Source organism: Nematolebias whitei, chromosome 1, assembly GCF_014905685.2.
Source record: "Nematolebias whitei isolate Nwh7 chromosome 1, NemWhi1, whole genome shotgun sequence".
NCBI lineage: Eukaryota > Metazoa > Chordata > Actinopteri > Cyprinodontiformes > Rivulidae > Nematolebias > Nematolebias whitei.
In genome coordinates, this window is record NC_056498.1 from 34,236,661 (window position 1) to 34,253,703 (window position 17,043).

Consider the following 17,043-nt stretch of genomic DNA (forward strand, 5'->3'; position numbering starts at 1 on the left):
TATATATATATATATATATATATAAGGCTTTATTAACCCTTCCCACACTCTTGCAATGTTCTTTGCCATGTTCTAAACTCTTAAACCTATGCAATTTTAACAACATGCGTATATGTACTGTACAGTACTGCAAAATCTTATATGGATACTACAACTTGAAGAATGAGTTCATCTTCAGGATTATTTGTGACTTTCCTGCCAGTTCTGTGAGCTTAATAGATAGAGCGTTACTTCTGTCTTTGCGTTGCTAAACTATCCCTCCATTTTGGCAGAAAGCAGCGGCTGGAAGCACTGTTGACTTCTGGGTAGTCAGTGTAGTTCTTTTGACTTGTGTTACAGTATAGGCTTATTGAAAGAAAACTATTAAATTGCAGCGTCTGTCTGAAGTATTTTTGTTCATCAACTTATTCCTGTACCATCCCAATCATGTGAGTAATATTAAGTTTACAATAGTGTGTTGTGTACAATCTTACATGGAAAAACCCACCAAAGATTGAGTCCACGAAAGTCAAACCGCAAAGTAGCAAAGGACTACTGTACTGCCAAGTATTTTAAACAAAGTTAACACAATAAATACAAAGCTGAGATAATGCTCAGCTTCTACCTAGTCCTGTCACGATAACAGATTTTGATGGGTGATTAATTGTCTCAGAAATTATTGCGATAAACGATAATATTGTTTGAAATTTGACAATAATTAGTAATTATTGTCAAATTTAAGAAGAAATGTTTGTTAATTTGTTTTGTGTGTAGTACCTTTTTTGACCACATGATGGAAGTATAAGACTGTTTGAACCGAAGGATGGATAGTGAGGGAGCGAGCTGCATGTCTCTTTAAGAAAAATGGGAGGGAGGCCCCTTGATGTGACATGGGCTGTCTCTCCCGCCTTTTTTTTTCAGTTCTCAAAATGGCGGATGCTCGGTGTGGTTTGAGCTCTTTAGCATAGCATTTTTCACACAAAGCTTTTAATAAAAATCAGTAAACAAGTTCTCAGCTTCTTTTTGCAGAAAAAACAACAACTTTTTACATGAAGGCACAGATTTCAACCATGAATTTTGGAGCTTTGACAAGACGGAGGTTTTTTTCCCGAGCTCGGCCTTTTCGCTTAGCTCGTAGCTTAGCTTCTCAGCTTAGCTGCATTTCACGATCGAAAAATACGGTTTTGGACGGTTAAAATGGATTTTAAAGAGAAACGGTAAAGGAAGGGGTCAGTGAAGAGTTGAGCTTTTTGTCATCCAGTGTCTTCAGTAGAAAGAGAGAGAGAGAGACGAAGAAATGATTAAGCCGATAAATGAAAATGAGATCGATAATTTTAATTTATCATGCGATTAATTGATTTATTGTTTATCGCAACAAGAAATGAGAATTTCTGAGCGTTCTCCCGTCGATTGGTGCGTTCTTATTTTAAATGACTTTCAGTGGTTTGCGTTCTGTTCTTACCCTTTAATCCTCCCGTCACTCTGCTGTCTTTAATGTAGGAGCTTATGAATAGAGGCAGGTGATTGTGTGGAGGAGTGCAGAGCTGTGGACGGGATCTTAAGTGCTTTAGAACGAAGTGTTTTACCAGCTTCTTAATGCTTTCATCATTTGACCTGGAGTCAGATCCTGAAATATAGGCAGACTTTTCCACTTGCAAGATCAAAATTGAATTTATTAATTTGCTTATGCGCTTTAGATTATTACCTATTCAGCAACTTTCACTGTTTTTTTTTATTGAGTACTCTTATTAGGATTCATTTATTATTGAGGTTTTTTTTTAAATAAATGGAGTGAGTTTTATAAAAAACATATTTCCTATTATAGGTTTTGAATTATTGTAAACAAACCATTAATTCATTAATATTAAATACCATCCGGTAATTCATCTTAGTCATTAAAATGTGGGCACAGAACTATATATATTTTTTGTACTGTACAAGCGTCTTGACCTTTTTTCTCTGCTCCGTCTTTTTTGTCTTCTCTTTCTGTATCTTGGAAGCTCGATGTTGTTGGTTTTACTCTCCTCTCCCTCCGTTTCCACACACAAATGCAATCAGCCGGCTGAGTTTATGCTGCGCTCAGCGCTTCGATCAGAGCTGGTTCCGTCCTCGGCTGAAGCATGTCGGAGAAGTTCACGCCAATTCCTGTTTGACCTTTTCACCACTCGTCCACATGCCTGAGAGCTCTGAGAGACGCTGCTCTGCTCCCTCCGAGCAGATCGGTCCCGCTACGTCCTTCAGGCCGTCTTTAATATTTTATGTCACATGATTAAGGAGTTTGGGTTCTCGGGCTTCTTAGTCATTTGCGCAGAAATTTACAAAAAAAACCAAATGCAATAAACCGTAAAGACAGTGAACATTCATCCATTATGAAAATTAGTCACATCTGGCCTGTTTATCCACGGCTGCAAGATGGTCTAATACTGATATCAATAAACGTGTCACTCAAGCTCAGTCTTGTACAGCCAGGGGGGAGTATTTAACCTCTGACAGCTGAGCTGGGGGGCGGGGGTTACCTGTCTTTTGGCTACTTGTTTGGGCAACCTACGATGTACTCCTTACTGACTCGGAGCAGGAGAGCTAATCTGGCTGCTATTGTTGCTTTCTTCAATGTAACTGCATCTAAAATATGCTAACACAGATGTTTTTTAATTTATTACATGCTATGATCTTCATGGGGGGCAGACTATTCATTCAACTCATTCAAGCTTTATTTAGACGGGTAAATCCCATTGAGCCTCGAGGACTCATTTACAAGAGAGACCTGATTTTAACAAAGAACAGCTACAACAATAGACAGTTATAAAAAGGCATACAGATTTTATTTTTTCAACACCTCACTTACCCTGGAGACAGTTCCCACCTGCCTGAAGACTGCCACCATCATCCCAGTCCCAAAAAGCTCTACAGTGACTGGTCTGAATGACTATCGGCCAGTGGCCCTCACCCCGATAGTCGCTAAATGCTTCGAAAAACTGGTCATGACTCACATCAAAACAACCATCAACATCAACGAGGACCCTCATCAGTGCATACCGTGAGAACCGATCAACAGAGGATGCCATCTCCTCTGTGGTCCACACTGCGCTCACCCACCTGGAGAAGAAAAACTCTTACGTCCGTATGCTCTTTGTGGACTTCACATCCGCCTACAACACCGTGATCCCCCAAACCCTGATGGACAAACTATCCACACTAGGACTAAGCCCCTCCATTTGCAACTGGGTACTAGACTTCTTTACAAACAGACCACAGTTAGTGAGGATCCACAACTTCTCCTCCTCCACCATAACCCTCAGCACTGGCTCTCCTCAGGGATGTGTGTTGAGCCCCCTCCTGTTTACTCTGCTCACGTATGATTGTGCAGCTACCCATCCATTGTTTTATTAATATCCAGTGATTCCCCTAGATAAATTGCAGTGGCGGGGCGCTCATCATCTCATCTGTGATTTTTGTTGACAGGGGGGGACAGATAGACATCTGAGCTGCGCAATATTTTTACTAATAGTTTTTCGGGGGGGTCAAAGTGAGATATGAGGCAGTGTGATCTACCTTTCGCCTTTTAGCTAGCATGTCTGTATTGCACGCTGCTAGCTTAGCACTACGTCAGTGCCGACGGATGCGGGGGGGAGTGCGCAGTTCGGTTTGGCAGGTGGGGCGCTCAGTTCTGTTGACGGGGCGGGGTACCCCGCTTGTATAATGGTAGGGGAAGCACTGATATAAGTGTTTCCCCTTGGGTACTTGCCTTGGGAGGGCGCTCGTCTCTTCAGGGTTTTTGTTGAGGGTGTGGGGGGAGGGGGGTGGCAGCAGTTGTTAATGGGTGATGGGGATGAAGAGAATCAGAGCGCTACGTTTGTATTGCTTGCGGTTTTGAGTGTGAGCTGAGCTGATACAATCTCCACTCCCCGACCGGAAGTGGCAGAGGAGCGGGGTGTGGGGATTTGTTAGGCGGGGCACTTGGTTGGTTCTGTTGACATGGTGGAGCGCCCTCCTTGAATAATGGTAGGGGAAACACTGAATATTGAGGATTTTGCATTAATTATTTTCACTGAATTCATCTTTAAGACCTGAACACACCACCCAGCCCTTACAACAAATAACCTGTGTGTTCTGTTTGTTGTTGTTGTTCTGCTGAAATCTATCCCTAAATGCATCGTTTGCTCCTCAGCTTGACAGATTATCGGTTTCAGATCAGCCCTTATGTTGGACTGTCCCATGTGACGTATTCTGTAAATAATTTATGACCCTGTTATTATAATGTGTTGGACGCTTCAGGTGCTGCGGCGCCTTGTTGGGAGGAAATAAAGCCATACGATCTCAATCTTGTGCATAATGCACGACAGGTAATCAGCTCCCCACTATCTGAACTAGCTGTAATAATGAAGCGGTTCTGCTCCCGCCGCATGACATTTAAAGTAAAGGTACTTTTACGGCGTACAGCGTGTCCTTTTTTCTTTCCTGCCGCCCACAGAAGCGTTCTGCTAATCCTGTTCTCCTGTCCCAGTCTAATTCACTGCTGTTATGTAATTTAATTAACAAACTCTGACTGTCAGAGAGAGTTGCACGTGCTCCCGGTGCCCTGTTCGGCGCTTGGCGGCGGTCCTTTGTGCACACAACGCACGCAGAGGGTGGCTCATCTCTGAAAGGCTTCTAAATGAGAAGAGAACATATTATTATTCTATTTTAATTTCTGATTCTGAAACATGTTTGATTTTCTTTCCCACGTGGTGACAAACAAAATATCACTCGGCTCAGGCTGTGATGTTTTACCAAGGAGCAATTGATCATGGGTCTTTTGCCAACAATGGTCCCTGAAGATGATCTCAATAGATAACTAGAGAACTTGCATTTCCTGCGAAAATGCAGCGTGAATGCTTATTGCAGAAGAACTTGCTGAAAAACATCTGAAATTAGCTAAAAAGATGCTGAAATGTAGCTGAAATGGATGAACAAGTCTAAATTAGCAGAAGAAAGCAGAAAGAACACCTATTTGCCCAATTAGGTTTGAATAAGCAGAAATGAGTACAAAAATTAGGACATTAGGTAAAAAAGGCTGAAATTAGCTAAATAATGGCTGGAAAGTAGCTGAAAGGTAGAAGAAAGCTTAAACTATCAGAAGGAAGAGGAAAGAGTCGAAATGAGCTAAAAAAAAAGTGGAATTAGCTGAAAAAGTTAAAATTAGCATAAAACAGCTAAATAATAGCTGAAATAGTAGAAATAGCTGAAACTAGCATAATTATAATTTAGATTTTTTGTATTGTAGCACTTTGAGATTGTAAAATGTAAAGTGCAGTACAAATTGAATAAATTATTATTATTATTAATTAAGCTGAAAGGAGCATAGAAAGCTGAAATTATCAGAAAGACGTTACTTTCAATGAAAGTAGCAAAAGTTACCACCAGTCTATCTGAAAACAGCTGAAATTATCTACTAAAAAGCTTAACAAGCTTAAATAAGCAGGAGAAAGCAGAAGGGACGTTTGCTCATTTATGCTGAAAAAAGCAGACATGAGAACAAAAAGTGGAAATTATCTGAAAAAAGTTTAAATTAGCATATAACCAGCTGAAAAATAGCTAAAAAAGTAGAAAAAGCTTAAATTACCAGAACAAATTTGAGAGAGCACATTTTTGCTGAATTAGGCTGAAAATAGTTTAAATGAGTGCAAACAAATGTGGGATTAGTAGAAAAGGCTAAAATTTGAATTAAAAACAGATAAATAGTAGCTGAAATAGCAGAAAAGCTGAAATTAGCAGGAAAAAAATTAAAGAAGCACATTTTTGTAGTTAGCAGAAAGAACCTGAAAAAAGCACAAAACGACTGAAATAACAGCTAAAATTAGCTGAAAGGAGCTGGAATTTTTTTTTTAAATTAGCACAAGGAAGCTGAAAGAAGCTGAAGCTGAACAAAATGTGAAAGGAGCAGTAAAAGATTGTAAACAGATCTAAAGATTTCAAGGATGTAAAATGAGCTCAGTGTTTTTTCTATGAGAAAAAAATGGCAGAAAGTCTGAATATTAAAAAAGCTAAAGTTGCACCAATACCAAAAGTCAAAGCACCCTTCTCCTGAAAGAGCTGAACGTTTTGATTTATGATTTGTTGAAAGGGCACAAAAATTGTGGAACAAGAAAGATGCTGAAAAGGTACGGAAGAAAAATGGATCACATTGTGAACGCTTGATGAGCTTCACGTCAACAGTGTCTGCTTCATGTTCAGGAAGCAGTGCTGCAGGAGCGCTCTTAAAACCAGACAACACAGTTTTTGCATAATAATGCAGTCAAATGACTTCTGGCTTCAAGTTCGTATGAAGTGACCTGTGTTGCCTCATCCGTGGTCTCATTCTCAGATTTCCACCAGTCAAACTGGGTCTGAGGTGGAGAAATGCTGGTCTGGTGGCTTTCATGGTGGGAGGAGCTCTGTTGGCTGATGGACAAACCACTAGTTTGTTTGTTCGAAAGAAACTCCTACAAATCCGTCAGCTGACGGTCTCATGGTGTTTTACCAAGACTGGTGCCAGAACTGGTTTGGTTTTCGGCCACACAACATTGAATCTGCGTCATTTTGTCACGTTAAACATGTCAAAGTAGATTTTCATCGTTTCGTGACGTCACTCTACACCAATAAAAACAAACTTTCAAACAAGCACTTTAACAAAATATAAATAAGCTAAATATAACTAGAGAAATTGCGTTTCCTGCGAAAAAGCAGTGTGAATGCTTATTGCTGAAGAACTTGCTGAAATGTAGCTAAAATGGAAGAACAAGCTTAAGTTTGCAGAAGAAAGCAAATGGAGCACATATTTGCTGAAATGGGTTTAAAGAATCAGAAATGATCGCAGAAATTAGCTAAAAAAGCTGAAAAGTAGCTGAAAAGGCAGAAAGAAGCCTAAATTACCAGAAGAAAGTGGAAAGAGCTAAAATGAACTAAAAATATATAGAATTAGCTGAAAAGGCTAATTTTAGCACAAAATCGCTAAATGTAGATGAAATATCAGAAAAAGCTTAAACTAGCATAAAAAGCTAAAAGGAGCATAACAAGCTTAAACTAGCAGAAGGAAGTTAATTAGGCTGAAAGTAGCAGAAATTATCATGAAAAACTTGAATTTTGGTGAAAACAGCTGAAATTAGCTAAAATGGCAGCTGAAAAGTTAAAACAAGCTTAAATTAGCAGAAGAAAGCAGGAAGAACACATTAGCCTAATTAGGCTGAAAGAACCAAAAATGAGCACAAAAAAGTGGAGCTTGTCTGAAAACAGCTGAAAAGTAGCTAAAAAAAGCAGAAAGAAGCTGAAATTACAAGAAGGAAGTGGAGAAATCACATTGTTGCTGAATTAGGTTGAAAAAAGTTGAAATGAGTGTAAAAATGTGGAATTAGCCGAAAAAGCATAAATTAGCATAAAACAGCTATATAGTAGCTGAAATAGTAGAACAAGCTGAAACTTGCAGAAATAAGCTGAAGGGAGAAACAAGCTGAAATTAGCAAAAAGAAGTTAGAAGAAGCATAAAAATGTTGTAGTTAGCAGAAAAAACCCGAAAGGAGCACAAAACTTCTGAAATTAGCTTAAAAATGTTTAACTTGGCACAAAGAAGCTGAAGCAGACCAAAATGAAAGGAGCAGTAAAAGGTTGTAAACAGAGCTAAAGATCTGAAGGATGTTAAATGAGCTCAGTGCATTTTATATGAGAGAAAAAAGATGGCAGAAAAAGCTAAATATTTCAAAAAGCTAAAGTTGCACCAATACCAAAAGTCATGGCAGGATTGTCCTGAAAGAGCTGAACGATTTGATTGATGATTTGTTGTAATGGCACAAAAATTGTGGAACAAGAAAGATGCTGAAAAACGTACAGAAGAAAAATGGATCACCATAGTGTGAACGCTTCACGTGTTTCTAGGCCAGATGATAAATCCCCAAAATTCAACAAACTACGAATCATTTTGAAGCTTTTCAGATAAAGAATTTGACAAAAGTTAAATTAAGAATTCAAAAACTCCTCTTTGTGACTCATTTTACTTCACAGGTCACGTGTGTTTGTGCACTTTTTCTTAGTCATAAAAACATACAAGTTAGTGCTTATTTATCTAAAATGTCACATTCATTTAGGGCTTCAAGTTAATTAATATGTTTTAATGATTGTTTTAAAATTACATCATAGCCCTTTGAATCATAATTAAATTCAGAGGTGCGTAAATATTCACACCACTGGTTTCCAGTAATGACCATCGCTGTGTTTTTACAGCCGTTTCAGCTTTAATCCACAGCCGCGTCTCAAATTTCTGCTTTAAATTAGTTTTGCTTCCAGATGGAAGCAGAGCTCTGCAGATACTGCCTTCAGTAGTCTCACTGGCTGGCCATTGGATCATATTACGTGAAAACAACAGTTGCAATGCGGTTATTTATTTTTAATGTTTTTTGTTTTCATTTCCCCAAATGACTTTTTCCTGCGTTTTACCAAAACGCCGCTGTGTGACGTTTCTTTCAGCAGCCAGCTGTTAGAAATCCGGCAGGAAGTGAGGAGATGGTTGTGCAGGAATCGTAGACACCTGAGCTGTCAGGTCGGTCCGGGCTCCCAGTTACACTTCATGTTCTCCGTTAAATGAAGCCGGGGCCTCGGCGAGCGCTGCAACAGGATCTCACTTTCTCCAATTAAACGGACCTGCCCGGTGCCGTCTGACAGAGCAGCTCCCGCCGCCTCCGTCCTCGCAGAAGGTGCATCAGTTCTGAAACGCACCCATTTCAGCGTTCAGCTGCATGAGAGAACGATGGCTGATGATCTGAGGCTGGATGAGTTCATAAGTGTAGAACCACTAGACTGAGGAACAGCTTCTACCCTGAGGCTGTTAGACTCATGAATCCCTAATCAGGATTATCACTGTGAAAAAAAAATCACTGTAATGCCACTTGATTGTTGATATGTGCTGCTGACTATCCATGCTGCTGATCTCATGCTGCTGATTTATTTCATGCTGCTGTATTCATTCATACTCACCTGCTCACACAGACTCATGTTCGTGCTGCTGTTCGGCATATTGTTTTTGCACTTTCAAGTGTTTCACCACTTGCTCTTGTCAAGGGCGGATGCTTTTCCCCTCCTCTCCCTCCTCCACTTTGCTTTTGCTCTGTCCTGTCTGTGAAACTGCTCCAGAGCCTCTCTCTACATATCTTCCAAACCTGGAGGCCCTATAAATTCAATGCCCTGCCCCCTCTCCTCCCACCGAGGAAGTATGTGGACCTATCAGAGGGGCGCGGCTGAATAAACTTCATCATTTCAGGACTCTTGGATTCTCTCTGGAGCTGTCCTAGGTCGACTTTGGCACCCCTCGAGAGTAGGGATGCACCAATCCACTTTTTCCACTTCCGATACCGATATCTGAGGTTTAGTATCGGCCGATGCCGATCTGATACAGAAAAACTGCTGAATTCTGTTCAACAAACTCAGCGTGCTCTTTAGGGTAAAATCTCTGGAGATGCTTGATTAAGTTGGTAGTGTTATAGCTGGAAGTTTTAGTGACACCCCCTGGAACCGTCGCTGTGCACTATGTGCTTATGTGCGGGGCGTTTTTTTTTTTTTTTCAATCTCAGGCTCTCGCTTCTTGGCCAAGGAGTCAGAGTTTAATAGGATTTTTTTTTTTTTGCCTCCAAATCCTATACACATGTCACTTTCATTACTTTTTGTCCGTCTAAACAAGTTTCACTTGTAAACGAGTCTTCGAGGCTCATTGTGATTTATCTATGGAAATAAAGGTTGGAAAGTTTAGCGTATTCTTAGTTTAACATATTTCTTAGTTCACGTCTTAGATCTTATTACTGTTTTTCTTAACAGTTGATACTTTTGTTGGATGTAACTGGGACCCTGTTTACACAATTTTGTTCCACCACGTGTACCACGTGACGAGAATGACATAAAAGAAGCTTGACCTTGATAACTTCGTCAGATCATAAAATCTTAAGCTGATGAATGCAGGATGGCTTACTTTCATGAAATACATTTGAAAGCTTATTCAGGACACGCTGCAGAGGCGTTACTGGTCTTAAACGGAACCACTGATGCATGTGTTTAATTTGGAGTTGGGAAATTACAATGCTCATTTGAGACAAATTACCACAGAAAGTTCAATGTTATATATTTTTTTTGGTTTGCCATCGCCCCTGACCCTCGCTCTCATCATTTCTCTCTCGTTAGGTTTGACTCCATGATGTAATCTTCTAGTTATGCAACAGAAAGAGAATGCATAAATGGTCAAATAATGAAGGCGGGAGCCACCAGGTGCTGTTTTCTGAGTCACACTTTAGTTTCAGGCAGATTGCCGGCGGTCAGTTTATGTTCCTGTGCACAATCTGAACGACAAGATGGATAAATGCACAGGATCGTTCGGAAGAATAAAAATAAAACCCTTTTTATTTGGGTTCACTTTGCATTTGAGGAGCCGCAACTTTGCTTTGACCGAACTTGACCATGTGAGCAATTTTTTAAAGTTCTGTGATATATTTGTCCTTGGTGCACAACCTGTCGTTACAATGTGCTGTAAAGTTTTGGTAGAGGTGAGTGTTACTTTTGTTCTTAAGGCCTGTTAGAATTTCCACTGGAGGAAAGTTCAGTGTCTCTGTTTAGACTTTTGGAAAACTGAGGAGTGACCTGTTGAGACAACCAAAGTGTTCTTTGGGGTTATTTCTGTTATTGACAATTATTGCCAGATTTCTCCGTTCTCAATTAGATGTGGTTCTCTAACATCTAAAAAGGCTCGAGTTGAGGATAAAGTTGCGCTGTTCGTGGGAACAACAACCAATTGATTCATCAGCCTGGGACTACTTATTTATTTATTAAGGCTTGACCAAATTGTCTTGTGACTGTTTCAACATTCAATAGTACAATTTTGAACACCGACCCCCATGAAAGGCAGGAAATAACATATTTCCAAGGAATGTGTTGGACCACAGAGTTGTTTAAGCTTCAGTTAATTGGTCATCTTGCTATATGCTCAACTTTCATTTCTTTTGTTTATACAGGTCACAATGAGACACAGTTGTGTCACTGACCATGAGACCTGCTATACAACAATACAACCATGAAATCAATACAAGGTTCTTTATTGTCATTTGCATCACGTGGTATATGAGGTGGAACAAAACTGTGTACTCAAGGTCCCAGTTACTTTCAAAAATAGCAAAAAATATAAAAAGAAGCAGTATACAAGGATCTAAGATATACACTAATGTAATGTAATATGGTGTATTAAACAGCAGCCTGAACATGAGTCTGTTGTGTGCAGATGGATATGAATATAGCAGCTTAAGGTAAGAAATCAGCAGCATGGATAATCAGCAGCACAGATAGTGGGGGAGTGGCGGCGCAGAGGTTAGAAGATGGGCTTGTGATCGGAAAGTCGCAGGTTCACCTCCCAGTACCGTCAACATCAAAAAGTGGGTGGAAAAGGTGAAACACCCACACCTCCCTCCACCCTCATTCGCCCCACTCTGGGCCCCTGAGCAAGGCCCCTAACCCCCACCATCTGCTCCCTAAAACAGGTCTCTTGAAAATGAGTTCTCGTGGCTCAATGAGACTACCTGGATAAATAAAGGCTAAATGAAAAAAATAAGTCACATATCACCAATTAAAGTGGCATTGCAGTGATTTTCTGGTTTGGGCATTTATGAGTCTTTTTGAGTCCTCAACCAGTATAACCAATAAAATGCTTTCCTATAAAGTATACAGGTCTCTAAGCACAGTGTTTGGGGGTGTGGTGGTGCAGAGGTCCGAGAAGGTGAGCCTGTGATCGAAGGTATGTGGTCCAACTCCCAGGACCAACAACATCAAAATGTAGGTGGGAACTGGAACAACCACACCTGCCTCCACCCTCATTTGCCCCACTCTGGGCCCTTGAGCAAGGCCCTTAACCCTCACCATCTGCTCCCCCTGGCACCCTAGATAGCATCTCTTTGCTCCACACAGAGGGCTGTGGTAGCTCGGTGGTTGTGTCAGGAAGGGCATGCAGAGTAAAAAAAAATTGCCAATTGTTTGTGTGAATTAGTTCGCTGTAGCAAACCCTGAAGAAGGGATCAGCCGAAAGGAAAACAAAAAAAAACTAAGCGCAGTGTTTCCCCTACCACTGTCCATGGAGGGCGGGAGGTGGGATGCGTGAAAGAAGCAGAACGCTATGTCTGTAGCTTAGCTAGCGCATCTGTATTGTGCGCAACTAGCTTAGCACTACGTCAGTGCTGGCAACTGTCAAAGGGAGGTGGGGGTTTGAGTTGTGGTTGGAAGGTCAAGTCGGTTGTCAGTGCGCTCAGTTCTGTTGACAGGGCGGGGCGCCCTCCTTGGATAACGGTAGGGGAAATACTGCGCTCTGATTACCGCTGATCTCACCTTCAGGATGGATGGATGGATAATAACACAAACATGCACTCAGATTGTTCACAGCTCCATCCATCCATCCATTATCTTTACCCGCTTATTCCATTTTGGGTCACGGGGGTCGCTGGTGCCCATGTCCAGCAATCACTGTGCGAGGGGCGGGGTACACCCTGGACAGGTCGCAAGTCCATCACAGGGACACATAGAGACAAACGAGACAAACAACCATTCACTCTCTCACTCACACCTAGGGACAATTCAGAGTTACCAATCATCCTAACATGCATGTTTTTGGTCTGTGGGAGGAAACCGGAGTACCCAGAGAAAACCCACGCATGCACGGAGAGAACATGCAAACTCCACCCAGAAAGGCCCCTGGACCGGGGTTTGAACCAAGGACCTTCTCGCTGAGAGGCAGCAGCTCTACCAGTTGCGCCACCGTGCTGCCCTTGTTCACAGCTCATGTTAATGAAACAGTTTGTAACATTTGCATGTGGATTGGATGGAAAGTTCATATATGGCACGAGGTCCATCCATCCATCCATTTATCCATCCATCCATCCATCCATCCATCCATCCATCCATTATCTTTACCCGCTTCCTTTTCGGGTCACGGGAGTCACGGTCCATTTTATTTATTGAGCTTGAGGTTTATTTGTTATTTTGTGACAAACTGTTTCCAATTAAAGTCTGCCTAGAGTTTTATTGAACTTTAGTGTGTTCATTTGTCTGTCTGTTAGCAAAATATCTCATTAAACCCTGAACAGATATTAATAAAACTCCCAAGAAATCATTGGATGTACCTCTACAACTGATTGGTCCCATTCAAGATGTCCGCCAAGCTCAAGACACAGAAATGTCTGAGGAGGAAGTAAATCCATACCACGCTGAATCAAATGTGTGCGTTGGTCTGCTCCAACACATGAATCAGGGCATGTTTAATACCGACGTGGTTACACATTAAACCGCACACGTTGTTCAGACTCCGTCCTCGTATGAAAGGCGTTTCCATGTAAATAAAACAACAGATGTCTCAGTTCTCTGGTTCACTATCAAAGCGTCATCTTGTTTGCTCTGAATCTTGTCGAGTAAACTAGAAAATCTGTGGCTCTGTTATAAATATTGAAAACTAAATGAGTCACAGATCATAGCAGCAGTTGGGTAAATTGTCTCAGCGGGTGGGCTGAAAGCCGGGGAGTGACCTCCTGCAGGGAGTCGATCCCCAGGAAGTCAGAAATACCTGCTAATCAAACAAGTTAAGCGCCTCGATGCAGCGATGTGGAATTAACGATGTATCCTTGTAATCCTTCTGCCAATGAAATTCATAGCACTGTAAATATGTTATGAAAGGATATCAGGCTTAATTATTCCTTCTTTTTTTATTCTTGCAGCTGTCCCTTTCCCCCTCAGTCACCGGCTGACAGCTAAAGAGGTGTTTGACGTTGATGGAAAGCCCAAAGTGGATGTGCTGAAAGCTCACCTAACCAAGGAGGGCCGTGTGGAGGAGTCTGTGGCCCTCAGGCTCATAGGGGAGGGAGCTGCGATCCTGCGTTCAGAGAAGAATCTGCTGGACATCGAGGCCCCCGTGACAGGTCAGAAACCAAAAACCCTAAACTGTGACCTGTTGATTCTCAGTCATCCTGGAAATGGCAGATCTTAACCCCCCCCCCCCCCCCTCCCGATACACACACATATTTCACGTGGTCAGGGAGAGATCCTTATGATCGTCATTAGGGATGGAATTGAGTGTAAGTAAAATGTGAGCTTTCTCCATTCAAAGTGTGAAGTTCCAAGCTTTAAAACTGCAGTGCTGTGCTGTTTCTGGAAGCTGAACTCACATGTAAATCACACTCCATCCAGAGGGTCATTAGGCTGTTCTTTAGCCAAGTGTACAGTATATAAGAGATGATGTGATTTATTTATCGGTTTTCACTCAAATCTGCACCATCATTCATATGACCAAAACCAGGCTAACAAAAACCCTTATGACCCTCAGTAAGGAGGGAAGGGAGAGTAATAAAAATGTAAGCTTTCTCAATTCAAACTGCAAACTGTGAAGTTCCAAGCTTTAAAACTGCAGGGTTGTGCTGTTTCTGGAGGCTGAACTCGCATGCAAATCACACTCCATCTTTAGGGTCATTAGGCTTTTCTTTAGCCAACTCTATATAAGAGATTTTGTGATTTAGTTCTCTCACAGTTTTCACTCAAATTTGCACTTTCATTTGTGTGACCAAAACCAGGCTAACCAAAACCCTTATGACCCTCAGTAAGGAGGGAAGAGAGAAGTTAACAAATGAGCTTTCTTAATTTAAACCAAAAAACGTGGCATTCCAGTTTTTAAAATGGTAATAAGTTGCTCTGTTATTGTGAGTGAGCTAAGCTCACGTGCAAATTAATTTCCTTCCATTCTCTGCTGAGGGTCATTTGGTTTTTTGTTGGCCTAGTCCACATGCAATGTTTCTGAGCCAATCCCCTAACAGTTTCGCCCAAATCTGCACCTTCATTCACAAGACCAAAACATCTCTCATGTGGACCAGACTAACAAAGACCCTTATGACTGTCAAGAAAGAAGAAAGGGAGAGTAATAAAAATGTGAACTTTCTTCATTTAAACGTAAAGGCATGGCATTCCAAGCTTTAAAACTGTAATGCTCCATTTCTGTGAACAGAAGTCGCATACAAATTAATCTCCCTTCCCTTTCTTCTGTGAGACATTAGGGTTTTCTTTAGCTTAAGTCATACAAAATGTTTTGATCTAAACCCCTAACAGTGTCACAAATTTGCACCGTCATTCATCTGGACCAGGCTAATAAAGACCCTAATGACTCTCAGGAGGGAGGGGATGGAGATTCATTTACATTCAAGTCCAGTCCAGCTCACAACAGAACAACAGCTAAAAAAATTGTGTAACTTCACACTTTTCAATTTGGATTGATGAGGCTCCTTGGCTGGAAAGCTAAAATACTTAAAAACAACAATAAAAATAAATAGAAATCAATTTAAATACATTAAAAAATTATGAGTAATCACTGTGATAGTGACCAGAACTGAGCCAAAACAAGCAATTTGAGTCTTATTTCTAAAGCATGACTTTTGAACGTTCAGTTCAGCGTGGGATTTATTTATTTATTTGAATTATGAAACATTTGTGTAAATAATTAGTATTTGCAGCTCTATGCCAGATGCCACACAGTCTGATTCTTTTATAAAGGAACATAAGGACGTGAAAACACTAAAATCTGTGCTCCTATTTACTTCCAAATCTATTTTAGACTTAAATGCAGCTCTGAGATCTTATCAACCCTTTGAATAGATCACGTGTTATCGCTGCTATAGTTAACTGCAGTTATCAGCTTTCAATAAGCCCTAAATGGAAGTGGATGGGACTCTGTTGTCCCAAGCTAGAGTTTAAATCATCGTTTTTCCCTTTTAGGTTGGGTTTTGTAAAGAAATTATTTAGTTGTGGTTTTAACTTTTATCTAGAAGACCTGCTGTTGTTTTGGCATTTTTGTTTGATGGTTGCTTTACTTTCTTTATTCAGTTTTGGTTTTCAGTTTGATATTTTTATTTGATCAGATCTCGGCTTGGTTACAGTGAGGCAGTTAATAGTGGAAGTGCCAAAGGACTATTTTTACCCCCCGAGTATTTTCCTCTCTCTGTAGCTTCCTTAAATCGAACCCCTGGTGTCTCAGAGTTTGTGACCTTGCCTAAAAATGGCTCCTGTTTTTTTTTTTTTTATTTTTTTTTTTACTTCTTTTCAATTACTGGACATCTGTGATACAGAATAAAAGAATTATGGTCATTTATATTCAGAATTGCCAAGGAAATCATTCCCACCTCAACAAAAACAAAACTACATGCTGCGCACTTGGCCGCCGTCACTACTGTCAGCGTTGTAGCCATGGCAACCAGGTTGTAGTGCAAACAACTTACAGGAAGAACGACAAAGGAAATTATAAAATAAAATCTTGGCAGATTTACTTTATTATATGAAAGATCAAACTAGTTTGATAAAGTTAGTTTTAACATCCTCCGAGATCGTCAGAGACTGTACATCAGCTGATTGTTTTCTTTTGTGCTACAGTGTTTCCCCTAGGTCACTTTCCTTGGAAGGGCACTCATCCATCCATTATCTTTTACCCACTTCTTCCTTTTCGGCTCTTGGGGGTTACTGGTTCCCATATCCAGCTATCACTGAGCGAGAGGCGGAGTATACCCTGGACTAGAGTTGCACTCGGGTCCAAATAATCCGAACTGACCCGGCCCGCAGCCATCATCTCCGAACCCCACCCAATCCGACAAATTAACAGTAATTACAGGGCCGAACCCGAAAAAAACCCTGACATTTTTCATTAAGCTTTGACTGCTTATACCACCGACTATTATTCACGGTTAGTAGACGTTTGCTTCTGAGTAAAGGGGGCAGAAGATCGGAGCTGAGGAGTCATCAAAGCGCATTAACTGCTTCCCCTGCTTCTGTCTGCGTCCTGCTCTGACATGTCGGATATTTTGTGATCTCACCTGTTTGAATTGTCGGCTGCGCTTCCGCTGAGTGCAGCGGCTAAATGAACATCCATTTGGGCTGATGGATTGCTGGTAGTAGTCCATCTGAAACTTAGCTGAACTTTTTACCTCTTTCAACCGGCCGGTCAGCACGCAGTGAAATGGCCACATGTGGCAGGTGTAGTATGGCAAGCCATGTTTGCATATATTGGATCGT

The 17,043-nt window shown here is 41.0% G+C and overlaps 1 protein-coding gene across 2 annotated transcripts in view; it reads left to right on the forward strand.

Annotated features, from left to right (window-relative positions):
- LOC119409642 (serine/threonine-protein phosphatase 2B catalytic subunit alpha isoform) overlaps positions 1–17,043 on the forward strand; it is a 129,274-nt gene that overhangs the window by 37,769 nt on the left and 74,462 nt on the right. For both annotated transcript variants that reach the window (XM_037676546.1, XM_037676554.1), the window contains exon 2: positions 13,716–13,916. In XM_037676546.1, the coding sequence (XP_037532474.1) occupies positions 13,716–13,916 (201 nt within the window). The remainder of the gene's footprint in view (positions 1–13,715; positions 13,917–17,043) is intronic.